Source organism: Arvicola amphibius, chromosome 12 (assembly GCF_903992535.2).
Source record: "Arvicola amphibius chromosome 12, mArvAmp1.2, whole genome shotgun sequence".
Classification (NCBI taxonomy): domain Eukaryota; kingdom Metazoa; phylum Chordata; class Mammalia; order Rodentia; family Cricetidae; genus Arvicola; species Arvicola amphibius.
Window position 1 is genome coordinate 44,578,035 of NC_052058.2, and position 27,822 is coordinate 44,605,856.

Consider the following 27,822-nt stretch of genomic DNA (forward strand, 5'->3'; position numbering starts at 1 on the left):
CAGCACTTGGGGGGGTCTGAAACTGCTTTGAATGATAAATTTTAGCTGGAGAATCTACACTATGAAAGTAAGCACCAAATGGACGTCTTTCACTCTTTCAGTCAGCAATCAAACTGAAGGCAGAATCAGAATTGCAATGATAGTAATCAGACACGATAGTTTTCTTTCCAGTGTATGTTTGTTCATTTTTATGAAGATACTTTTTTGTCTGTGAGGTGATGGTGATGGAACCGGGCTAGGGTCTCACTCTTGCTAGCCCGAGTACTATGCCACTGAGCAGAGCTCAACACAACATTAGTTTGTTTTTACTTTTTTTTAAACATACAAATCAGCAGAAAGAAAATATGCCTCTATTTTAAAAAGAAAAATCTACCCGGACAGTTAATCCCAGGACTCAGGAGGCAGAGGTAAGCAGATTTTTGTGAGTTCGAGGCCAGCCTGTTCTACAAAGTGAGTTCCAGGACAGGCTCCATAGCTACTGAGAAACCCTGTCTTCAAAAAACAAACAAAAAAATTTAATTAATGAATAAAGTCAATGCATACTATGGTACTTAAAAGATCACAGAAAAAAGTCCATCAGGATTTTTACCTTTGCTAACAAAAATCAGATGTTCACTCTGCTATTTTTAATTTAATTCTAGCACTTTAAGGGACAATTTTAGAAAGGTTTACATTTTAAAACTTTTCTCTTTTACTTTTTAAATTAGAACTCCACTAACATAAAAACACTGAAATTTCTTATAAACTAAAGGAAGTTAAAATACCCATATTCAATCATATCTATATGTTGGCCTTACCTCTTTTCAGGAAAATGTCAAATCAAATCAATTAGCACAGTCAGAAATCAGGTAAGAGAATTAAATCAACAGAAAGCAATAGAATTTAATTTACTCTAAACTGAACTCCTTTGCACTCATATTCACCCATGCTAGAAACAGCTTTTCCTCATAACTTCATAGAAGTAAAGCCAGCTTGATCTTAAGTATAAATATACTAGTATAAAGAAAAATTCTGAGATAATTAAAATTAAAAAGAATTTTCATCGTTATCTTATAAATGTTATTTTCCCAAATGTATTTTATTCATTTTAAAAATTATTTATTCATTTAGCAGGACTGGGGATTGGACTTAAACCTTGCATATTCTAGGCCAATGCACTCCCATTGAGCTAGGTCAATGCACGCCCCATTTCCAGCCTGAAATATATACTTAATTGAGATTCAACATACATCCAGTTCTTCAACAAATGCTGCTAAATCTTCTTTCCAAAGGTCTGAAGGAGATTTCCTTTTGAGATCATTAACTTCTCGCCCCTGCAATTAAATAAAGGAAGAAAGAAAGGAAAAAAGAAAGTGGTACAGTTTAACACTTAATAGTTTTTAATTTTGCAAAGGATAAATCAAAATACTTAGTTTTGGAAAAATAAAATCAAAGATATGGATAATACTGAAATAGTTCCAAATTATTTAACCCACAAAAGTTCATACTTTTGTATCTCTCTGCTTAATGAGTTCTTCAACTTTCTCTTTAGTAAGAGACCACAGAGACATATTTAAAATATAATTAAAGTCAGGGCCTGAAGGAGTTCCTGAGTCAGAGGAACTGTCATCATGTTGGTTTTGAGTGTCTTCCTCTTCAGCTGCCTGTAAAAAATAACAAACTTTATATTAAAGTCTATTATAATATCAAGTCAGCATTTAATTTCATTGAATATTAGGCTTAAATGGTACACTGTTAGTGTCACACCTTTAGGGCAGTAGGAGTTATTTAAGATTACCATCAAGGTTGCCTATAAACCCTATTTCCTATGTTTAAAAAAAGTTTAAGATTTTCTTAAAATATACAATAAAATCTTCAAAAGGAATAGTATATTTTATCCCTATTTACTCAGAAATTTGATGAGAAGTTAGTTGTTTTCCTAAGTCCTAAAAAGAAAAGACACTGTATCTTAAAATTATTAAGTAAAATGTTTTGTCAGACTTTTATACTGGTCAGTAAATGAACATTACCAGTAAATGAACTGGTCAGTAAATGAAATTGCTAATAAATCACTTATAAAAATGTTTTAATAGTTGTAAAAAGTGAATATAATAGGCTACATTTACTCACTAAAAATGAATTTTAATAAAAATGCCCTATGCCATAGGGATTATTCAAATGAAAACTCAGAAAATACGTTAATTGAAGACTAAGTTGATGATTTATGGTGGAGAAATTTTCTGACATTTTACTCATATTAACTGAAATTTAAAGAAGCCTCTTATGCTAATACTATGTTTCAAGTTATAATGAATTTAATAAAAAGCAGTTTTTAAACCTTCAAAGGCTTAAAAACAAAGACATTAAATAAAATTGAATTAAAGTTATTTAAGAAACTCAAGTAATTAAAAATGACAAGAATATCCTAACAAGCTAAATGTTTAAAAACAAAACAGCTCTACAATTAAAAAATGTTGAAATAAAATAATGTATCCCTACAAAGTTAAGTCTGAACGCACTTAGGAAATTAATGATAAAAATTAAAAGTGCAAATCAAGATGTTTCATGACACAAATAAAACTACTAACTCAATTAAAGAACAGTTGATAGATGATCAGTAAGTCCTAGATAATGAATAATAGACTACTCTACAGTTTTAAAAAGTTCCTCAAGGCAAGTTCCAGGACAGGTTCCAAAGCTACACAGAGAAACCCTGTCTCGGGGGAAGAAAAACAAATCCTCCAGAAACTGCTTCTGTGGAGCTATGGAGCTGCTGGGCTAGCAGCAGCCCACTGAGGCAGTATCAGAGCACAAAACAACTCTTCTTAAAACTCCTACTTCACCAGACAGTGGTGGCGCATGCCTTTAATCTCAGCAGGGGCAGGCGGATCTCTGTGAGTTTGATGCCAGCCTGGTCTACAGAGTGAGTTCCAGGATAGGTTCCAAAGCTACAGAGAAACCCTGTCTCAAAGAAAATAAAAAAAAAAAAAAAAAAAAAAAAAAAAAAAAAAAAAAAAAAAAAAAAAAACAAAAAAAAACCAAGAGAAAAAAAAATAAAGATCTTCCTACTTCAGAAGTCCATTTGGTGTGGTTTCATAAAACCAGAAGCATTATTAATGTGCACACAAAGGATGTGTGTATTTCACTATTAACAAGAAGGGCACTTCTAGAAATAGATAAAAAGTGAACTTTTCCATGTTTAGTGATAAAATTCACAGTTTAAGAAATAATCTATAGCTGTTTTATGATTCTCTTTCTTCCCCAACACTCTAGAGCCTCTCTGTTTTGGTACCTGAACTCTTTCCTCCCGTTAAGTGTACACTTAACAACAATGGTGCAAAAGTGTTCATAGTGATAATGCAAGCTGGCTGTTACCCATGAATTCTGCTTCCACCAGAAGGGCTTCCCAAAACCAAGCCACCCTTATACTTAAAAACTGAGTGAGCACTGAATTCACTAGATTATTGGGTGACTTTTTAAAGATAGAGTTTAAGCCACACAGATACAGAAAGTTCAAACTGGATATAAAGCATAACTGGAGTTCAGCAGTCCCATAAATCGTAACAAGATGGAAGAATATGCTTCATTCATCATGTCTCTAGCTGCCCATCTAGTCCTGTCCTACCTTTATTCAAATGGTATATAAGTCTATTATCTTGATACCACATAATTTGTTCTAATTTACTCACTTTAACATATTTACTTCAAAATTGAGAAGCGCTTAATGTACACAAAAATAGTATTTCAATATAGTTTGATGAAAAATACAAAAAAATTATGATTGAGAACTCTACAGTACAAGAAAATTTAACATACCAGTTCACAATATATCACACAGTTTTAACTATTTTAAACAATGCTAACATCTCCATCTTATATATTCAAATCTATTTTAGTATCTAAAAATATTAATCATTGCATTGTTTTTAACTTTTCTACATATCTGTTTTTAATCACAATGTTGTTCTGCCTTTTAAAATTGCCTTTTTATTATCACAATATTAAGACCCTAATTCTTGCGGGGCTCTTAAGGTTTCAATATTTCATTGAATTAATGCTACTTTATTATCTGAAATGAACAACTTAAAAACAGTGTTTAAATTTCAGACCAAAAATCTAAACACAGGCAGAGCACATGCTCGGTGTCAATGGTGTCAAAGAACATTTGTTTCTCATTTTCCCAGACCCAACCACAACTAGACTAAGAAGTGGTGACCAGATGCTACAGTATCATCACAGACTGGACAAAAGAATGATTTTGTGGGCTACCAGTCTGGCTCTCAAATAGTTCGCATGTACCTCATAGAAACCACCATGACAAATTAACCTCTTAATGTCAGACTTAAAGAAAAGATCAAGGAGACTGTGCTACTTTCTCAACCATGGAGTCAGCTCTACAGCCCTGGTGGAGACACTGTTTTGTAGTGGGATCACTGTAAAGCCCTAGACTGTCTGCTCTGCGGGTAAGCAGAAGCTTTCTGTCCCCAAACAGCCAACTCAGCACCTTTATCACTTCTAAATTCAAACTTTTGGGGTTGGGGATTTTGTTTGTTTTGGAAGTTGCTTTTCAGAGCTTCTCTGAGCATCTTTTTCTGCAAGTGATTACCTTTTCTTGTGCTTCTTTCCACGCTCTCACTGGGTCAGATTCATAACCTCTCTGGACTAACATTTGAATCAAATCTTTCTTTGACCTATTCTCTATGTGAGGGAAAAATAAAATTAGGATCAAGAAAAGAGATCAATTTGTATTTGCTTATATTCTACTGATAAAAATGTCTTAATAAAGACTTTTTTTCCATTTTAACTAATGTTTAAATCTTTAAAGGCTATGCCTTACCAATAGTAATTTTCCCTTGTATCTTCTCTAAAATGAAACGGGCTTGATTATTAAGCTTTGTAGATTCTGCTCCCAACATTCCTACAAGCCATTCCTTCCGTAAACCATAATAACTTAATCGTAAATCAAAGAATTCCTTCAGAATGTCTTGCACAGTTTCATACTTCTTCAGACATCCCATATGATCAAAGAGTACCTATGTAAAACACAAAGATTTTTCCTTTAAATTCAATAAATTTTACTGGTATTTTAACTTATATAATATCTATAGTACTTAAGTCTAATATGAATATAAACCACTTGTGAATCCCATTAAAACAAACCAAGATTAAGAACATTTCTATGAAATATTCCTTTAATGGCAAGAATTTAATAAAAATAATTATCAAAACTATGGCAGAGTTTAAAATCATAATAATTTTGATAGTTAAACTATTTATTAAAAGGTTTCTTAGTGGGCTAGAGTGATGGTTCAGTGGGTAAGAGCACTTGAGGAAGACCTAAGCTTTGTACCCAGCACCCAGAGGAACAAAATCAAGCCCTGCATTCTAAGCATCCAGGCCTACAGCTATCACTCTTATGAGAATCCAAGGTATGGCCGTTTAGGAAAGATTAACTAGCTCTCTTTTCTGGCTCCCTCTCAGAGAGGCAGCTTCGGTCTCCCTCTCTCTCTCTCTCTCTCTCTCTCTCTCTCTCTCTCTCTCTCTCTCTCTCTCTCTCTCTCTTTTTCTCCTTCCCTCCCTCCCTCTCTGTTCTTCCCCCCTTCTCCCTTCCCTTCCATAACTACTAAATAAATATCTAACCTCAAAAAAAAAAGAAAGATTAACTAATATAGTACCATGGAATTACAAGTCAGAGTAGTCTGAAGTTTAAAAACTTTATGCAGTCCAGCAGCTTCTGCTTGTGCAAGTTTCTCTTCCGTCATTTTTACCACAAATTTCACAGTTGTATCAGTATGATATTCTTTGTAATCAGAAATTAGAGCTGGTGTTTTATCTGTTCCATTAAGCATAGGTTCCAGGACCTGCTCCTTGTACACCTACAAAACATTTAAAAAGACAATAATATTTTTACAACACACTATCATGTTCTCATTAATCATGTAATCTTTTAAAAATTCTCAATTCCAATGGAGGCAGAGGATACTGACGTCTTGTTTCTGCTCATCACTGCACAGGTGACATGTGAGGACTGTGTGTGCTGAGGAGAGAAGATAAACTCAAAATCTATCTGAGGGGATGTCAAGATGGCTTATCACATAACATTCTTCAAAAGGACCTGACTTTGGTACTTAGCACCCATGTTAAGCAGCTCACAGCCATCTATAATCTAGCTTCAAGGGATCCAATGGCCTCCTCTGGTTTCCATGAGTACCCACGTGCATGATGCACAAATATACACACACATAATTTTTTAAAATTAAGATATTGAATTCAAAAAAGCCAGGAGTGGTAGCACATGCCTTGGTTCTGGTTCTGGTCCACGTAAATCCCAAAGGCCCCATAAAGTCTATGGGTATAAGTGGGTGACATTTGCTAGACCTAGCAGAGTGGCATGCAACCCACTTAGATTTAAAGCAACTGATACTGACCTGAATTTACTGAGCATATTTATACAGGCCCACAATATTTCTCATTCCATGTTTTTTGTTTTAAAACAAACACAAACATACAATCTCTTTTTTAAAAATGAATGAAAGAAAGCAAGCACCACCTAAGTCAGTGGTTCTCAACCTCTCTAATGCTGCAACCCTTTAATATAGTTCCTTACATTGTGATAGCCCCAACCATAAAATTATTTTGTTGCTACTTTATAACTGTAATCTTGCTACAGTTATGAATTGTAACATAAATATCTGTGTTTTCCAATGGTCTTAAGCAAACTCAGTGAAAGGATAGTTTGACCATCAAAGGGGTCACACAACCCACAGGTTGAGAACTGTTGACCTAATGTAAAACATACTATTTTTTATATATACTTAAAAACTTGAAAATTCAAAACACAAAATTCAAACACAAAGGTAAAAAATAAATACCAAATCAAATCCTAAGCAGACACAGAACAAACAATTAGGTGGGTTATTTGTGCCACAAAGAATAAAGCAATGCCCTTCTCACATGGTTATACTGACCTGGGTCCAAGTTCTAACAGGAAGTTCTGTAATCTCTACTGTGTTTCTATCCACCACAAATATCTCACCACTGACAGCATACTGGTTCTGACCAAGTTCCTGGATGGTGCCTTTAAAGTTTTTATAGTTTGGAAGCTGCAGGGAGACGGAAATAATGTAAAAGTTTGACTTTTGTTTTTGAGTGCCAGCACCACCTGTAAGCAGCCTTAGCACATGGTCTACGTACATGGCAGGTCACGTGACTGAAACTAAGCTTCCCATCCTCACTTGGTGCTCACTAAGCTCCTTGATGTGGAACTCGTAGCTCCTGCTAACACAGTCTGAACACCGCCTAATCTTCCCAGCATTCACAGTCTTCCTAGAGCAGTGCTCTTTTTCAGTCTATTGCCCGAATTCCTTCTACAATTAGCTTAATATCCTTTCAATTCAAACACCCTTTGCTTCACACTGAATGGCTTAGTAGTTTGGATACAACTGAACTTTATAATTTTTATCTAATGATTTTTCTCTGCAGAACTACTTTTTTCCCATGCTCTGCTTGAAAATTTTGAAAATTTATTCTATCTATTCTCCCAAGGTTTCATGTGAAAATATAATTATCATTGTAAGAAATCTATTCGTGGTTTTTAAAAGTAAGGCTTTGAAGAAATGGTTAGGATTAGGCAAGGTCATTAGGGTGGAATCCCATGAAAGAATCCTAGTACTACTGAATGTGAATAATATTCAAGGAGAGAGGTCAGACAGTTGTATGTGTACACACACATGTACACACACACACACACACACACATTTCTCATCATATGAGGCCTTGTATTGCTAGAGGGCTCTGCCAACATGAAAGTCATCACTAGATGAGGCCTCTAGGCCCTAAAACTCCAGAATTATAAAGTAAAATAAGCCCCTTTCCCTCAAAAAAAGTAGCCTGTCTTAGGTATTTCATTATGGTAACAACAAAAAAGGAACTATCTACTAGCTCTGACACACCCTCAGCTCCCCATTTAATTCACTAATATAATTTACTCACCCTCAACCAAATCACCATTAGAAGAGGTCATCCATACCTGCTGCTGTCACTAAAAAGTCTAACATACAGCAGGAGATATTTTGTGCATATTGAATATCTTTGATTACTATAAGCCTAATAATAATAAGTCCTAATATCTTCTCCTGACAAGTCATTAACTTTAGAAAACAAAGACCCTAACTCTTAAACTCACATCTTAGCTCAGAGCCATGATATAGGCAGAGAAGGCATGTACTGACAGAATACACTAGTTCATCATCCTTGAATCCATCTACAACAGTTTAAATAAAATACTATCATAGAAAGTAATTTGGAGCTTGGGATCAGAATAAGTAAGAATGTTTGCTGTAGATGTATACAGATCCTAAGTTCACATTCCCAGTAACCACACAAAAAACAAGACATGGCTGCATATACCAGTAACCCCAGCACAGGGAGGCAGAAGCAGGTAGGTACCAGGAGCTCACTGGTTAGCCAGCCTAGCTAAAATGGCCAGCTTCCAGTTCAGTGAGACACCTGGTCTCAAAGCAGTAAGAGTGACAGATGAAAGCACTCAATGCCCTCTTCTGCAATATACCTGTGTGTATATAATGTATATGTCATTATAAGGACAATTTTCATGGCTTAATTCTTTAAGGACAAAAACAAAGCTACATACAAGTGTAACAAGAAACCATTCTCTGAACAGTTTAGAGATTTTGAAGCCTTAAGTACAAGGTATTTTAAATTTTCAAATAAACAGTTTCTTTCCATAAAACTTCTCTTCATGCTCTCATTTATCTTTCATGTAAGAAAATATAAATTTATATCCTAATAGGATCCTGTCTACAATGGTTCTAAAATGAAAAGATTCCATTATTTTTCTAAAAGTTTTCCTTTATCCATTATTATTTAAGTAAACAACACAGGCCATAAAAACTTACCATGGGATGAGGGTCCAAACCCTCTAGCATCCGTCTGACATTGTTCACAATTTCTCTAGCATCATAGTTGGGCAGTTTACAAGCCCATCCAGTCCCAATGCCCTCAGCACCATTAATCAAAACCATAGGGATTATGGGCATGTACCACTCAGGCTCCACACGTTGATTATCATCATAAAGAAACTTAAGTAAGTTATCATCCACGGCCGGAAAAAGCAGTCTTGCCAGAGAGCTAACAAAAGGAAATAGGACAATATTACTCCAAAAATAATGAAACTATATAAGAATTTGACATTTTAAGAAAATCCTCTGAAAAGAATACATTTTTAATAGTTTTTACTACATGTTATAATAAAATTCACCTAACATTAGTACAAAAGGCATATTTTTCCCAAGCATAATCCAGTATAAGAGTCATTTTTTACTTACTTTTTAAAATTCTTTAATATTGGTAAATAACTTTATAAGAAGTTCCAATTATTTTGAATAAAATACCTAACCAATTTTTGGTCTAAAGAATAAAATTAAGTGCAGGAAAAAAAGTATATGTTTATTAGGACTGATTTTTACCAAGAATGCATAAAAAATAAGGTCAAAAGACTTGTACCAAATAATTTAAAGTACTCGTCCTAAGAAAAGTAAGTAAATAATCTTCTCTCCACTGCTTTAATTCTATTGAAGTTTTACTTGATACAACAAATTTCAAACTAAACATTATGTCAGTAAGTTAGCAAACTACTTACCTTAACATTGTGAAAATATAACGAGGGCTTGCAGCATCTTTGCCACCATGAAGCCGAGTTCCAAACTGACCAATGGGCTGAAGCAAGTTAATGTTGTTACTGCCCACAAAATTCTGAGCCAAATTCACAATAGTCATCATCAATGCTTGCTACAGAATGGAAAAAGACAGAATTTATGATTAATAGCCTAAGTTTTTTGGAACTATGCCTCAATCTGTATTAAAATCTAAACTCTCAATTCCATTGTATTTTCAAAGACCTCATTTAAAAAAACATACTCTATTATGAATAATTATCATTTAGTATGCCAATAATTACTGTTCTCAGTTGACTCCACTCTCAATGCTTACTTCTCCATGATGATAAGCAGACATTTCAGCAACAGATCCAGCCAGCTGGGCAACTTTTACTTCACGTTTATCATTCCTCTTGAAACAGGTAAACAAAACTTTTCGCTGGCCTGGTTTGAAGCCTATTTTTAAAAAGAGCAACCCTCCTTTAAAAATACTTTCAAAATACTTTAAAATATTGTCACTGCATGAATCTCAGTCTCAACTTCTTTCCCCAGAACACTTTCATGAGTAACCTCTGGTAGGACATGAAACCTACATTGTCTCTGATCTTTCATAAAGTTTGTTAACCATTCTTTTCTGTCATTTTTATATGTTACAAATAAGATACCTCATAATAGCAACTATTTTAGTGTCAACATTATAGGTTCGGGAGAAAAAAGGAAAGGCATTTACAATTCCAGAAGAGAACCAAGTTCTGGACTTAAAGAAATTTTCAGAGATATTATACTTCTTCCGTATGGGTCTCTATTTCATGTGACCCAGTGCCAACTGTCACCTAAGTATTAGCAACCAAACAAATTGATGATGTCTATTAGCACATCCACCATCAGAAAAACTCTTACAAATGTTTACTGAAGTAATTAAGAACATAGTCTTTAGAATCTTGGTAATCTGGATATTCATACCATGCAAATGAGCAAAGTACTAAACTAGTCTCAGCGTCCAGAAAGTAATTGAAATAATAACCTTTCTAGTAACCATAGTCATAAGATTATGTGAGATTAAGGGCATCCTTCTCCTCCTTGCTTGAGAACAATAAACACAGCACTAACCTTATCCATACATGCTGACTACTGTATCTACCAGTATGAGGCCAGAGAATGGAAGAAATAAGATGGAAAAGTATGGCTATTTTTTTGAAAATTTCATGATTAACTGAGGAAATAAAATTAGCACAGATAATAAGAGGAACGTAAGAAGTGACAAAGAAGTTCAGGCATCTAATGCCAATTTAGATGGAATGAATATTCATAGAAAGGAGACAATCTCAGGCTAGGCATGATTGATGGACAAAACTATTAAATGAAAAACCAAGCAACACAAAGATGAACAAATTTGCTATGACATATAATTGGGCCTGGGTACGCTTTTCAAGTGGGAAAATCAGTTACTAGAAAGTTTCCATTTTTTCCCCACCCCTGAGAGAGGGTTTCTCTGTAGCTTTGGAGCCTGTCCTAGAACTTGCTCTATAGATCAAGCTGACCTCGAACTCACAGAGATTCTCCTGTTTCTGCTTCCTGAGTGCTGGGATTAAAGGTGTGTGCCACCACCGCCTGGCCAGAAAGTTTCTAAATTTTTTAAGTGAAATTAAATATTTAGATTTTGTTAATAAGATATAAAGATATAAAAAGATATTTAAAAAGCTTATTCTTCGATAAATTTTTAGACAAAATTCTATTTTTCTTAATTTTGGAAATTTCAATTTTAGAAATTACTTCACAAAAGCATAAGGAGCTTTAAAGACTGGCCTTAATTTCCCTGAAAATCTCAAAGGAAGAGTAAAGACTTCAGCCCTCCCACAACTTATCTACTGCAAAATTTTTAAGCTCTTTTGAATCAAATCTTCATGTTTTATAAGATTTCAAGTAAGTATTTTAAATGAACCATAGACTTTGTTATTTTAAATAAGAATTTAAAGTGGACCATAACAGTGGCCTAATGTACATGAATTTAAACCATACAGAGCATGCAAGGATGAGAAAGACTTTTACAGATTACTTACCATCCACAAGAGATGGTATAGATCTCTCATTGTCTGAGTTTGAGAAGAGAATCAATTCCTTGTTGATGAAGTCATTGTACGTCAAGTGCTTTGTTGCCGTGCCATACAAAAATTGCTAGGAGAAAAGTCACAGCAACACTGTCACTCTTACTGCATGGATTTTAGTCCCCCCCCATCACCTTCATGACTAACCTCTGGTAGGCCATGTAACCTACGCTGTCTCCGGTCCTCCATAAAGTTTGTTAGCCATTCTTTCCTGTCATCAATCTTCTTCTTACTGAATGCCTAAAGAAGTCCAAGTAATAATGTCACATATTAAAATCAGTTTTATTTAAATCTTGATTTATAAATGGTAAATAATTCTGGAAAACTAAAGTGCTTTTCCTAATTTTTAATCAAAATTTTATTTGAGCTGTGTTTTTTTATTCAAGAAATAACAAAACCAAGAAGAAAAAAATAAATAAATTTTACAACTTTAGGTACTATACTTTCAAGAAAGACTTACCACACAAAACTAGCTCTGGGAGGATATAGGCAGCAAGCAGGGAGTGGCTAAAAAAATTTTCCTTTATGAACAGCATACTTACCAAGGTAATGGCAGCATCATCTTCAGGGCCAGCATATCTAAACAAAATACGATGCCTTTCCATATCAGCAAAATATTCCTTTGCTTCTTTAGCTGTACTGGTACCCAATCCTGTATGATTTCATATAAAACAGGGTCACAAGTAGAAATGACTATTTAAAACCATCAAATGAAAGCTTATAGAGAAAGTCATTAAATCGGTACTAACTGATCAAGCTTAAGACAGACAAACCAAATATAGTCCTCCTGACTTAAATAAAGCTAAAAATTAATAATTTTTTTCTGTCAAGCAACTCTGACTCAAATATGATCACATTCTGATTAAAAATCAGGAAATAAAAAATAAGCAGAAAGGAACTTGCTATATATTAAATGAAACTAAAGGAGCACGATGAGCAAAATTCCTTAATGAATTAAAATGAGAAAATATGAAAAGGGAAACAGTCATGAAATATGAAAAGATTACATTCAGAGATTTAAGAGACCCATAAACCATATATTAACTTTTTGGATCTTGAGTTAGAATTTAAATATACAATATATTAATGTAATCATGAGGAATTTTAATGTTGTTTGATTTTTAAATATATTAAAGGAGAATATGAATACTTGTTTAGATGCATATTAAAATAGTGACAGCTGAAATGCTGTAGTGTCTAGAAGTAATTTCAAATTAACCTGGGGTGCTAAAAAAGGCTAAATGGTCATGAAAATGGCAATTGTTAAAATGCATAAGCAGTTCTAACATAATTTGTGTGTGTGTGTGTGTGTGTGTGTGTGTGTGAACATTCACACATGTGATAAAACTTAAGTCCTAAGGGGAAATTCTATAACATCATTATTATTATTATTATTAATTCAATTTTTCTTATAGAATTTTTCTATGAAAAATTTTAGTAAGCAAACTGCTGTTTTTAAAATCTAAAAGACAAACTTTTGAGGTATTTTTAATCCTCTCATAAAAATTGATTATATAAGCAGTCATTTCATAAAACTTAAAAATTAAAATACAAACCTTTGTAGTATTTTATTTTCCAGGCTTTCTGGTTTTCTATATGTTTTTTCCATTCATCAAATTCAGGAATACTATAAAAGGAAAGTTCCTGCTTATTTTTGCTTGCCTTAAATTAATTTTTAAAAAGAAAAGAAAAAGAAATTAGTTCTTCTGCTAACACTTAAAAAAAAGTGCAAAATTAAAACAATGCAAGCAATACCTTTACAATGGGAGTAATGAATTCTTCAAGAAAACCATGCTTTAAAAGTGATGGCCAATTGTGATGAATAAAATTGATTAGAAGGCCTTTGATGTGAGAACCATCTTGATCCTAAAGAAAAGTAAAGTAAAAAGTCCCATAATTTTATAAAATATTAAGTACTTTTAAATAAAATTTAAAATATGAGTAAACCCAAGACAAAATTCTACTCAAATTATAGATAAGCATCTTATAAAATAGTATAGATTAGATGATTATAAAGGAACTGTCACTTAAAATACAAATATAGCTAACAATATACTGAATACCTGTCCTTACATTATATATATATGGTATGGTATACCAGATTATAGACTGTTTAAAGGTGGAAAGATTAAAACATGGCTATAACCACACTTCAACAGGCAACAGAAGAGGAAGCCCATTGGGTATTTACATTACAGTTATCTTCTCATGACAAGAGAGCTGGAAAAAATCTGCTTAAAATTATATAGCAGCTTTTTCTGTGAATTCTTCACAAATGCTTTTACATTTTAAAAGACAATGTTGGTTATATAGGAAGCACTTTCTATTCAATATTGTAGTCCTTTCTTGATGGCTGCTATTTTAAAGTCCTCCTGGGTATTATGCATCCCCACTTAGGTCAACTCTGCCATAGTGAGCATCACCTAAGTCGCTGTTCCTCATTTACAAATGCCACCACATCATTCCTATTTCCACATGGGCTCAGTCACTGTGACGTAACACTGAGTCCTGTTCTTTTCATACCTGCTGCTTTTGAGAACATTTTAAAATTCCAATAAGGTTAATACCTACCCCCAAATTAAATAATAAAAAATGAGCTTCATGTACATGTTTTGATATAATAATATATCCTCTAGAAGCACACAATCACTTTCACCTATGCCATTTCCTGAGACAATTACAAAGAGACAATCTAAAGGTTAAGGATATAGCTCAGCGGTAAAACATTTGCCCCAGGTCCAGCATGCATGCATGTATACATGCATAAATACATACATAAAACAATCTAGAGATATGAACTGTAAATATGCAATAATTTTCAGACCAACCTGATCAGTCATAATCATAATCTTCCCATAACGTAAAGTTTTCAGAGATTCTGCATCATCATAACTTTTCTTGTATTGTAAGCCAACTATTTTAATAATATTGTTTATTTCTGCATTTTCCATAATCTATAAAAAAAGGGAAACATTGAAAACATTTTTAAATTGCTATAGTACTTAAGAAGTGAGTCTGAATCTGCATTTGAAAATTGTTTTAGAAATATGTGTAAATGTCATGAATACCTGTGAGATGCATACAAACCTGCTTATGAGACGCTTCTCGCACATTGAGAATTTTACCCCTGAGTGGGAAGACTCCGTATCTGTCTCTCCCGATCACACCTAATCCAGATACAGCCAGCGATTTGGCAGAGTCCCCTTCTGTTAATATCAACGTACACTCCAGGGAATGTTTGCCACCTGGAAAATATTTTTAAATAATACATATTTTACATTCCTTATTTCACTGATGAGAAAAATGTAGCCAGAAAAAAATTATCACAACAATAATAATGGAAGACTAACAGTCACTTTATATTATGCTTAATGAAGATTAAACTGTAAATGCATTAGAATGAATTCCCAACCTCCTAAAATTGTAATATACAGTACATGAAGCAATCCCTTCCTTCCTTTCTTCTCTCTGTGTGGTCATGTGTACTCATGTGAGGCCTTGTTAATAACCTTGAGACAGAGTCTATTTCAGCTACGCTGACTTGCCAGCAAGTTCTCAGGATCAACTGCATCCATACCGATGTCCTACAGTGCCGGGGTAAAGACACACACAACCATGCCCAGATGTGTACATGGGTGTTGGGGATTCAAACTATGCTTGCACTACTAGCACTCTTACCCATTGAGTCATCTCCCGAGCCCCATAGGAAGCAATTTCCATTACTCTCTAAACAGAAAATTAAAGGTTGAACTTAAAATCTTTAAAAATTGGTTTGACTCTTACCAGCGTCATTGGCATCATCCAGTTTGGGAATGCCTTTGATTTTACTGTATTTTACTGATGAACACTTCTTATTCAGCTGAGTCTGAGCCTTAAATTTCACCCAGTTCAATATGCTTTCTACAATGCCACAATTAGAGGCCTTAAAAGTAAATAAACAAAGGTCAGTGGTATAAAAAATAAGCTGAAAATTCATAAGTTCATCTAAAATTTATAGGACTGCCTATGACAGCTAGAATCCGGGCAGTTTGAAGACAAAATTATAATGATGAGAATGATAATACATTCTAGTAAATTTTGCGCAAAGACAGTAGAATGGTAATATAGCTAGTTACTAAAACTAACTCAGGCCGCAACAGTGACCTACTGTACTGAAAGACCAACATGAGAAATAGCAAACTTCATGAAGAATATGGAAGGCTCTTGTAGTAAGGCTCTTACTTCAAGTTAACATCACAAAAGCTTAACCACCCATTAATTTACTAATTGTCAAATTTAGACACTGACATCTCCAATATCTGCCAATTAAATCCTAAAATGATATAAGGAAAAAATACTGATATGGAAACCACATTAGGATATCTCAGAAACTCATGCACAGGCCTCATTCTACTAACGACTTCACCTAACACACTGTATATTATTTGCAATGAATCGGTGTATGATGATAACCTGTTTCTTTTAAGAGCTAAACATCTTCAGTTCCAAGTCTTAAAAGGTTTTTTTTCTCTTAATTGCCCTTAGTGATATAGTTTCTGGCATATGAAATAGTTTTCTAGCCAGTTTAATGAAAAGAAAGTAGCAACCTGTGCCAAATCTAGACTACTCAAATAATACAGTATCTGCAACCAAATCCTCTGTAAGAGCAACTGTTATGACAACATAAAGTTACAGTGTAACTGAGCTGGGAATTCACTGAGTGCTTTACAGGCTTCAAAGCTGGACTCTAAAAAGAAAATGTGCTTTATTTCTTAGATCCAACCTTTGAAAACCTAATGTTGGGATTTAACAAACGCACTTCTCCATGGTAACTGTTCTTTCTATTCCCCACCACACTGTACAGTTCCAAAGGTGCACATGGGGGGGTTACAATGAGGATGACTTTAGCTAGTTGATTGCATGATTATAGTCCCACTGCCAAAGGCACTTCCCAGATACTTAGTAAATGTTTAACTGGTGGTACTGCTAAAAAGGGAGTCAAATGAGATCCTGAGTAGTGTATAACAGATTGCAAGGAATCAAAAGTGGCTACAAAATCCAATTACAAATCCAAGATTTATTATTTACTTATACATTTTAGAAATATTTTAAAAAGCTAAAATAATATGTACAAATTCAAATGCAATTTGTAATGTAGAAAATACTACATTTTTATATAGGATATCATCTACATACATGATATATGTATAGCTCTATAAAAATATGATATATGTATATATGTTAAAAGATATATGTGGCATGTATACATACATGTGTGTATGTGTATCAGTAGAAAAATCTGAACAAAAGAGAAGACGATGAAAACAGGAGACTATGAGGCTCTGCATAGTTGTCAATAGGAAACCAGACCTTTGCAATGGCCAACACAAAGTTAACACAATTAATGTAATTCCCTACTTTTGTGCTGGACAAAACAATTAATAGTTTAATGAAATAATGTGGTCTATACTTTTAAAATTAGCAGAAGGAAGTATATTAACACATAGTTTAAGCACGCCTAACCTACAGTTGCTATGATAAAAGAGAATTTGGTTACAAATAAAATAAATAAATAAATAAACCCTATTTGCTCTGTTCTCAATAACTCTGGAAAAATAATACTTACTGCTTTAAAAAACTTTTCTGACAGTTGGCATTTGGACCCAAAACTTTTGGGCTGTAGAGTCATGTTTTCCTTAGTTTGAGAATCAAAGGTTGGATTTTCAATAAGACAATTAATAAAAACCCATATATGGTTTTTAACCTGTGAAAAACACAACAAAAATGTTCAATATCAAAACAGGCATGATGTGGTAACTCAACGGAACACATAAAGCATCACTTACTTGAAATGGCTTCACTGATACACCAGCTTTGTTCTTTTTCTTAACTACTTCAATCAGTTTACCGACGACTTGATCCACTACATAATCCACATGCCGTCCACCCTGCAGAGGGAAAAGCACAGAATGCAAAATCTTCTATAGCTGAAGGATCCAACAACTTAGTAGTCTCAGTATAACTGTTTTCTTGAGGACTATGAGTCTGAAAATGATAGTGAGGATTTAAAAGGATATTTTAGGTCACAATGTCAATAAACTATCTTCTGTAATCTTTTCTTCTAACACCAGATCTAGAGCATTTCTTTTTCTTTTTTTTTTTTTGGTTTTTCAAGACAGGGTTTCTCTGTGGCTTTGGAGCCTGTCCTGGAACTAGCTCTTGTAGACCAGGCTGGTCTCGAACTCACAGAGATCCGCCTGCCTCTGCCTCCCGAGTGCTGGGATTAAAGGCGTGCGCCACCACCGCCTGGCTCTAGAGCATTTCTAATACTCAAAATCAGTTCTCTGATTATCTGAGCAGCAAGTGAATGTACAACAATGTAATTGGCATCACTCAGAGTTGGCACAGAGACCACATATTGATTAAAGAATGGCTCAGCCCCTCAAGGGCTGCCTCAGACTTTCAAATTCCCCTGAGTTATCTATCCATTTGTAAAACCAGGGAATCCCATGTTCCACTCAGAGTTTGAGAATTGAATAAGATGGTTCATAAAACTCAGGAACATATTTTATTGTCTACTATTAATAAAAAGACAGTTTTCCCCAAAAGAGTCTCACTATGTATACAAACTACTCTTAAGGTAGGCTCTATGCCTAACAATAGATGATCAACACTAAACAAACTCAATGATATTTTGAAGGTTCTTCTTTCTTATTTTTATCTTATAGGCCTTTTGCATATATATTATGGTCTCCAATTTTGTGGTTTTTTTAATAAAACATTTTATTTATTTATTTATTTATTTATTTATTTATTTATTTATTATGTATACAACATTCCTTCCATGTATGCTTGCATGCCAGAAGAGAGTACCAGATCTCATTCTAGATGGCTGTGAGCCACCATGTGGTTGCTGGGAATTGAACTCAGGACCTCTGAAAGAACAGTCAGTGCTCTTAACCTCTGAGCCATCTCTCCAGCCCCCAATTTTGTGTTTTTATGGGATTTCTATGTGTGCAAATGAGTGTATCTCTGTATCTATGTTTCTTTTGCTCTTTCTTTGGCTCCTTTTCTTCTGTTTGTTTTGTCCTATTCCAGTTTGTTTATTTGTATTTTATTTTTATTATTATTATTATTATTATTATTATTATTATTATTATTATTATTGTTATTTAGATATCTTTTTTTAATAAGAAAGAAAAGAATGTACATTAGGGTGGGAGGGGAGATAGGAGGATCTGGGAGGAGTTGGGAAGTAGGGAGGGGAACTGCAATGAGAATATATTATATAAAGAAAAAATATATTTTTGATTTAAAAAAATATTGAGCAACAAAAGAGACAGAACTCATGAAAAACCAAATGGATAACATATTTAGGATAAGGTACAGGGAAAGAGAATTCCAAGTAGCTTCCTAATCTTCAGGAATACCATCCTATCCCCCAACACTACAGTATATTTAACCTAGGATATCTCTGAAGACACTGCTTATGATTTTCTTTTTGGCTGTTTTTGTTGTATGTAAGAGTATGCTATTTCACCCCAGTTTTAAAAAGACACAGAAACCATGTGACTCAGTTCCAATCAATGAGATGTTGGCAATTACCAGCTGGGTGGTCCTTCTAGAAAAACTATTATATCCTGACCGAAAGATGGCAATTGGCTTAACATCATTCCCTCTCCCTAGAACTTGGAAATGAGGTATAGAGATATACTAGTATTTAAGGATAGGAAATAAAGTCACATGCCATACTTGTAGAAAAGAAAATTAGGAAAAACAGAGGCCCCTAGTGGCATTAGTGCTCCACACAGTTGCAGCCTGTGTGATTGGGGTGGGGGTGGGGGAACGTTTAAATAAAGTTTTAAATCACTGTCTAACAGAATAAGATCATTACTGGGTTAAATCTGTGTTGACCAAAACAAATGATATTAAATTATTTAAGTAACTATTAAAACATTAAAAGATAAAACTTAAACAAGAGTCACAAATCAGTGCTTTAAACTAGCCTACAGTATTTGCTTGCATGACTGAGTGTTTGACTCAGTGGTAACCCCTTTAGCTTAATTATTCATTCATTTTTTTTCTTTGCAGAGCTGTGGATTAAAGTCAGAGCCTCTAACATGCTAGGTAAGCACTCTACCACTATGCTACATCCACAGACAATAAATGCTTTTAGGTAAGAAGAATTTTATTTGATTTTTAAAATCCAAAGCCTATAGACGAGGGTTCAAGCTCGTCAGACGAGCAATAACGTGTTCTACAAGCTGACCTCCCAAGAAGCTCATTTCCTATTATTCTCTATCATACTCTCAATTCAGAATACAAAATAACAAATCTTGTCAATTTAAATTTCAGAAAATATGTTCAATAATAAGCACTAAGCATATTAACTTCTCAATGTATATTTAAATACTCTGCATAAATTTGATAAAAATGACTAATTTTCATTAGTCAAATTTAACATAACAAAGCCAACATTTTCTTTTATTTCATTATTTAATATACTGTTTCACAGATGACTTGGAAACCAAGAACCCGGCACTTACTTTTGTAGTTGCAATACTGTTCACAAAGCTGATCTGCTGGAACCCTTTCTCACTCAAGGTGAGGCAAACATCCCATCTTTCATTTGCAAGCTCATGGATAACTTTGAGGGCTACCCCAGTTTCATCCAATTTGTCTTTCACATAAAGGTCTACGTAGCTGCGAAATCCATTTACCTATTAATTTATAAAACAGTGAATAGTCACTCAGAGGTCAACAGTATAAATACATGCCACTAGTTACTTCTCTTACTTCAATTCTCATTTATATGAGCTTTTATCCAAGATACAAGTCATCATGCACTCCCTTCTCGACCCGTTTAAAAAGCATTCATGTGTGTGTATATTTATGAAGTTGAGAAAAGATGGTTATTAAGTTATTATAAAGTCTTTCATAAAACTAATTCTTTTATGTGACAAATGTTACCTTTCAGTATAAGTTAAGATTTGAGGAAAATTAAAGTAAAAGACATCTCTGTCCTTATGGAAAACAGCTAACCAAATGAATTAACAATTTTCACAAGCCCCTTAAAGAATTGAGACTGTGAATAACTGAAGAGAGACACCTGCTGAAGAAAACCACAGACTCTCAGTATTTGCTTAACTAGAGCAGAAGTTTAATAGAATAGTACAAACCTTACACTAGATGTCTTAACTAATCATAATCTCTACTGGAAGGATGCATGCATAGGAAGCTCCTAAGGGCTATGGTTGAGGGTGGGGATTCCAGGTTCCCATCCCAGCAAGTTTTTCCTCCAGGAAATGCATCATGTCTTCCCATTCTTGATCAGAATGATCAAGAGAATATACACTTGTTACGGTGCTGGCTAGAAGAAAATCCAGCAGCCAGTGGGAAATCCAGCCAGACTCCATTCTCTTACAAAAAGAAAACAAGGAAGGGGGGCTTATTCTGTAAGTAAGTGGGCCTCAGGATCCAGACTGAGGACACTTATAGAAAGTTGCTACAGCTGGAGAAAAAGAATTAAGGGCAGACAAAAAAATCTCTACTCATGAAAGTTGTGCATACGCACTCTGAAGTCAATCTGCAGGAAACAGACTCAATGTGCACTCCAGGACAGGGATTTCATCAGACATTAGAGAACTCTTCTCTTACATGCTAACCCCAGACCAATAAGCCTCTAATAACAAGAGTGAATTTCAGCCAATAGAGCTACAAGACAGACAATCTCTGCCAGGTAGTTAAAAGACTTGAACAATGAAGAGTAGAAAGAAACAAACTTCAAACACAGTCTACCTCTTAGTCCAGTAACAAAGCCTATTTACCTCAGCACTACTACCTCATACAATATAGTTTCCCACAAACACTTTCAGGAAATGCGAAAAGAATTTTAAAACTGAAAATAATCAGAGTCAGCTCCAGAGCTGGGTAGATGGCTCACTGGTTAGGAGCACTTCCACTCTTGCAGAGGACAAAGAACCCAGGTTCCCAACACCATATAAAAAGCTCGCAATTGTCGGTAATTCCAGTTTCAAGGGATTGTCTGGCCACCACATGCACCAAACACAAACACACATGTGGTACACAAACATATGCACAGGCCTAACACTCAGACACATATAATAAACCCAAACTAAAAACAAAGCATCTCAGACACATCTCAGATGTTGTTACATGGCATTTGAGAGAAACCCTGTCTCGAAAAACCAAAAATAAAAAATAAAAAAAAAAATCACTATCATTAGTACGGCACAGTCTCTAGTGGGAAAGGCATTCCACTTCCAAAGAGAAATGGAATCCAAATAATAAAGAAAATGAAAGTGCTAAAAATTAAAAGCACCACAGACATAAGAAATGTCACTGACAGAGATCATTGGTAGGGGGAAAAGCTAATAAAGTCGAAGGCAAGGCAACAGAAACTAAACAATCTAAAAGAACAAATTAGCCCAAGCCTCAAGTGTGATAAAGCCAGCATAGCCTGTACACCAGAGGAAAGAGAAAGAATGGCTCAGAAAGTTGAAGCAGTCATGCCTAGAAGTTTTCAAAATTTGTAACACCAATAACAACAAAAACAACAAAGTCAAGGTGCCCAAAGAATGTCTCACAGGATAAATGAAATCACATACTAAACCACACCCCCCCACACACACTCAGATTCTCACACACATATATATCCTCACAACAGAGATAAGAAAAATATGTTAACCTTATGAATAGAAGAACACAAACACATCACAATAGTCATGTAATCATAACCCATGTCAAACAAGAATTGAGTGGCATCTTTATATGCTGAACAAAATCCACTATCAATCCATAATTCTTTTGAAAAAATATCATTTGAAAGAGAAGGAAAAAAATCAGGATTTTCTCATATAATAGCAGGGAATTCATTGTCAACACTGTTCTAGAAGAAAGATTAAAGAAAATCCTTGTAGGACTGGAGAGATGGCTCAGTGGTTAAGAGCACTGACTGCTCTTCCAGAGGTCCTGAGTTCAATTCCCAGCAACCACATGGTGGCTCACAGCCATCTGTAATGAGATCTGGTGTCCTCTTCTGGCCAGCAAACAGACAGAAAGAATACTGTATACATAATAAATGAATAAATCTTAAAAAAAAAAAAGAAAGAAAGAAAATCCTTGTGCAGAGGTGTAAGATTAAATCAAGAAGTTTAAATTGAGCCAAATGGCACATGTGTGCAATTGGAAGTACTCTGGAGGCTGAAGCAAGAAGACTGCTTGAACCCAGGAGTCCCAGGTCAGCCTGAGCAACTCAGCATAACTAGATCACCAAAAAAACCAACAACAACAAAAACATATGCACAAGCACGTGTGTGTGTGTGTGTGTGTGTGTCTCAGAACTGAGAGCCATACAAATCTATTTCTTCTGCCTCCTTTTCCTCTCCATACAGTGCTTATAGGCTGTATAAGTAAAGTGAAATGTCTTAGGCTTGAAAGACAGCTTGGTGAGTAAAGCAGTGGAAACATGAGGACCTGAGTCAGATCCCCAGAACCAACACCAAGCCAAGCACAGCAAGGCACAATTGCAATCCCAATGCTCCTACAGCGAAATGGGACATAGGTACGAGAACCCCAGAAACTGACAGCCAACAAGCCTGGCATTTGCAGCACAGGGCAGTGGTATGAACAACAAAGAGGACTTGTCTCAAGCAAGATGGAAGGTGAGGTCAAAAGCTGAGATTATCCGCTGACCTCCAAATTCATGTGCACACACACACGAAATGTCTAGTTTCAAGGACACAAGGAGTGGAAGAGATGACCTGAGGTTAAAGACATATAAAGTCTTTAGCTATATGTGAACTATTAAATGTTACCACAAACCCTATGGAAATTACTAAAAAAATTCAAAGGTATTAAATTATATATTATCATTAAATCTATTAAAATAGACTTTTTTGAATGATCATAAGACAGACAGAAGGAAAGAACACATACATAAATCAACAATCAGACAAGATTTGAAGAACAAGATACAACTATCTGCAGTCTACAAAAATAACACTTAAATTTTGTTACAAAAGACACTTACAGGCAACTTCTTTCCATTGAACATGACCTTGACCCCTTTACATGAACCAGCCAAATCATATGCTCTTCTAGTCATGAGGGCCACAATGTCTTTGTCAAGTTTTTCCATCTTAAACTTGGATAGATCTGGTTGGAATGTTATACATGTATAATCTTCACCATCAAAATGTTTAATTTTGGCTTCGGAAGTCTTCATCATATTATTCATCCATGTCTTTAAGAGAACATATAAGTATTTCTTTAACGAGTCCAACTTTTATAACATAGACTCGGCTCACAAAACACTCATTTACTAAAACATTTATATTTTCCACCCTCACAACAACAAAACACCTTGAAACTGATTAGTACTAAAGTCAAAAATTGTAAATGTTATATTTATACCAGGTTGGTAATGAAAATAAATGGCATAGCTTTTATACAAAAGCACTGAAGCATCTTCCACATTCAATGTGCCCCCATGACTTTTATAAAAGCAAACAGACATGTTTATCTAATAAAATTATTTTAGTTTATGTAAAATTCAAAATACTTTTCCAAAGACCTACCAACATTTCTTAAATAGGAAGCATAACTCAGCAAGGAATTTCTCAAGCATTCTTTAAGTGGCTGCATCTGTTAAATAAAGCATCCTGCCTTAAGAGAATGATAGAGAAGCTATATAAAATCTAGAAATTCTGGTATCTCTTTGGTGATTGACTAATACTTTTAAAAACCAAACCAATTTTTATTTTTTTAATTTAATTTTTAAAAATATTTAAACTTCTATTATCTAAGCAAAACAATAAAACATTTTTAAAGAAATGAGAAAATGGACATATTACTATCATACCTGTTTAAAACTATGTTTGTATTCTTTGCAAGCCGTTTCTACTGTAAACTTTGTACTAAAAATATTACAAAGTTTTGCACCATAACCATTACGGCCCCCTGTAAAACAAGTTAGATATGAACATTTTAGTCCACGTTATTTTAAAGGAAGTTTACTAACTGACCTACCATAGGGCAAGTCTAACAGAAAACTATTTGTTGTGTCACTTTTTCTTTCTTTTTTTTTTTTTTTTTTTTGGTTTTTCGAGACAGGGTTTCTCTGCAGCTTTTTTAGAGCCTGTCCTGGATCTAGCTCTTGTAGACCAGGCTGGCCTCGAACTCACAGAGATCCGCCTGCCTCTGCCTCCCGAGTGCTGGGATTAAAGGCGTGCGCCACCACTGCCCGGCCTTGTGTCACTTTTTCTAACTACTGACTGGAAGTCCTATATTTACAGTTTTACATACTAGGGAAATATTAGGATTTAGTAATACGATAGGTACCATACAGCATACAATACACTATCATTAAAGACTTATGATCTGCTACTCTCATAATTTAAAAAAAATAAGTATCTTCTGATACAGTAAGTCTAGATGAGTATGAAATTTGAACTTCTAACAAAGTCACTTCATTTATATTGACTTCTTGGAGCCTTGGGCTTAAAAGAAGCTATCAACCTACTGAGGCAACAATGTATTTCCAAAGTACCTTATTCCTGAGTCTTTTTCACAGGTTTCTTATATGAGATGCTTTAAGAAATGGGAATTTGGAAACTGTATGTTAAGAAAAAGATACTTATCATCAAAGTTTCATTTAGACTTTACCTGTAACTTTTTTCTCATCATCATCATAATTACTCGATGTTAAAAGCTGTCCAAAGATCAAAGCAGGAACATAAACTTTCTCTACTTTGTGTTCTACTACTGGAATGCCTTTCCCATTATTCCAAATGCTTATAATATTAGATTCACTGTAAATACATAAGCAAAATTTAGAACTTAAAATCAAATGTTAATTTTCAAAAAAAAACATTGAACTACAAAATAAAGTTGGTTACAACCAAGATGTAAGTCACTATCAACTAGAAAACGCTGGCATTATATTGATGAGGACATGTACTTCAGTACTAGAGACACAACCAATGTTAGGATCAGTGAGATCTGCAAGATAACATCAAAAACTTTCCTAGAAGAAACCTTTCTCCATCTCCAAGAAAAGAGTAAAAGGAGGCAATGTAAAAAAGTGTGGTGTACTTGGAATGGAACTGATGGAACATGCAACCAAACCGGACTCTCTGAGGGTGGCTGACAGTGGAGGAGGACTGAGAAACCAAGGACAATGGAGCTGGGCTTGGACTCTACGGCATGGACGGGCTCTGTGTGAGCCTTGTCAGTTTGGTTGAGCACCTTCCTGGACCTGGGGGGAGTTGGGAGGACCTTGGACTTAACATAGGGTAGGGAACCCTGTTGGCTCTTTGGCCTGGAGAGGGAGGGAGTGGGGTATGGGTGGAAAGGAGGGGAGGGAAGGGGGAAGAGGAGGGGAGGAGATGGAATTTTTAAAATATTAAATAAAAAAAATGTTAAAAGCACCGTAAAAAAAGTGTGGTGTAAACAGACAAAAATGGAAAATTACAGATCTTAAAAAAAAAATTTCAATTGTTTTTGCCTGCTTAGCATATATCGTTTATAATCAATATGATTATTTGTCATCAATCATCATAATTTCAAAAACTTTAAGTTTGGTACTTCTTATATTCAGTAATATGATTACAAAATGGGACTTCCACTGATAGTACCTCTACTGAAAACAGTTGAATTCACAAAAAGGTATATTTTAGCACATATGCTGTACTTCTTGAAAGCGTTTTAGGCTTTCAGCTCCAAATACAGCAAGAAGTGCCAGCTTGAAAGAAGAGTCAGAACTCTGGCCAATGCGTTCCACCACAGAATACTTTGGGGAACCAGAACAAAATCTAAGTGGGACAGTGTAAGTATTACTTTCTCCTTCCTACAGGACATTCACAGGCACATATGCACAAAAGAAAGTTCAAAAATACAAGTGCCATATAAAAATGTTAAGTACAAATGAAAGAATCTCAAAGATAGGCATGAGAAAAAATGCGATCACTTAATAAACAGCACATTTCCCTCCCTCGAATTCTGCTTTATGACTTCTTAAATTAGAAACTTAAACAAAATTTTAACTCTGAAAAAAACATTCACTTTAATAAAAGCATAAGTTTTATATGGTATATGTAGTTTAAAAAATAACCTAATAATAGGAAATTCATAAAATTCAAAATGTTATGGTTAAAATACAAAATAAATATATAAGACTTTGCAACTTGTAACAAATGCTTGTTACAAACTCTAAATATATGCTAAATCCAGAATTTAGAGAAAAGGCTAAATGAGAAATAGCTGTGTAACGCATATCAATGATTTATAAACAAAATAAAAATCAAGAAGTGAAAAGTATGGCCTTAACCCTTTTTATTTGAAGTAGTTAAGAATTTTCTATAAGAGGTAATTAGAATAAGGTGATGATAAATAAAATCTGACATTTATCACTAAAAATTCAAATAAATGTATGCATATGTCTCACTCATGTCTACACAAGAATATTTGTGGATTATAAGGGAGTTAAAAAGAAACACATTTTAAGCATCAAATAATGAGGGGGAGATAAAATATCAAATGTATGTCTTCTGTCATGCGCAAAGTCTAAATTTAAGCACACATACAGACATGCCACACATAATTACACAGAGAGAAAGAGAAAGAGAGAGAGAGAGAGAGAGAGAGAGAGAGAATCAGAACAGTAGAGGAGAGGTGAATATGAGCAAGTTATAATGATACACATATATTAAGAATGTCACAGTGAAACCCAATATTTTGTGCCTAACTAAAAAAAAAAATAATAAAAACAAGACTGGAAAGATGATTAATAAAAACAAGACTGGAAAGATGGCTCAGTGGTTAAGAGCACTAGCTGCTCTGCCAGAAGTCCTGAGTTTAATACCCATCAACCACATGGTGGCTCACAACCATCTGTAGTGGAATCTGATGCCCTCTTCTGGCATAAAGATGTATTCTTATACATAAAATAAATAATCTTATAAAAATTATTAAAAATTGTTATAAAAGACAATTTCTCTGCAGAAAACATAGTAAGTTGTTAAATAAACTGCTCACACCCTTAACTAGTCTACAGAGTTATTATA

General features: G+C 34.4%; 1 protein-coding gene across 1 annotated transcript in view; it reads right to left on the bottom strand.

Moving 5' to 3' along the window:
- Top2b (DNA topoisomerase II beta) overlaps window positions 1-27,822 on the bottom strand; it is a 63,205-nt gene that overhangs the window by 14,373 nt on the left and 21,010 nt on the right. The window contains exons 5-27 of the mRNA XM_038349068.1: window positions 25,424-25,569; window positions 24,621-24,718; window positions 23,790-24,002; window positions 20,284-20,457; window positions 17,584-17,685; window positions 17,364-17,501; window positions 15,542-15,680; window positions 14,846-15,003; window positions 14,587-14,712; window positions 13,514-13,624; window positions 13,315-13,420; window positions 12,301-12,410; window positions 11,906-11,998; window positions 11,714-11,828; window positions 9,988-10,109; window positions 9,638-9,786; window positions 8,895-9,126; window positions 6,948-7,082; window positions 5,655-5,855; window positions 4,817-5,012; window positions 4,586-4,677; window positions 1,488-1,643; window positions 1,230-1,313 (exon numbers count right to left, since the gene is read on the bottom strand). Coding sequence (XP_038204996.1) covers window positions 1,230-1,313; window positions 1,488-1,643; window positions 4,586-4,677; window positions 4,817-5,012; window positions 5,655-5,855; window positions 6,948-7,082; window positions 8,895-9,126; window positions 9,638-9,786; window positions 9,988-10,109; window positions 11,714-11,828; window positions 11,906-11,998; window positions 12,301-12,410; window positions 13,315-13,420; window positions 13,514-13,624; window positions 14,587-14,712; window positions 14,846-15,003; window positions 15,542-15,680; window positions 17,364-17,501; window positions 17,584-17,685; window positions 20,284-20,457; window positions 23,790-24,002; window positions 24,621-24,718; window positions 25,424-25,569 — 3,196 coding nt within the window. The remainder of the gene's footprint in view (window positions 1-1,229; window positions 1,314-1,487; window positions 1,644-4,585; window positions 4,678-4,816; window positions 5,013-5,654; window positions 5,856-6,947; window positions 7,083-8,894; window positions 9,127-9,637; window positions 9,787-9,987; window positions 10,110-11,713; window positions 11,829-11,905; window positions 11,999-12,300; window positions 12,411-13,314; window positions 13,421-13,513; window positions 13,625-14,586; window positions 14,713-14,845; window positions 15,004-15,541; window positions 15,681-17,363; window positions 17,502-17,583; window positions 17,686-20,283; window positions 20,458-23,789; window positions 24,003-24,620; window positions 24,719-25,423; window positions 25,570-27,822) is intronic.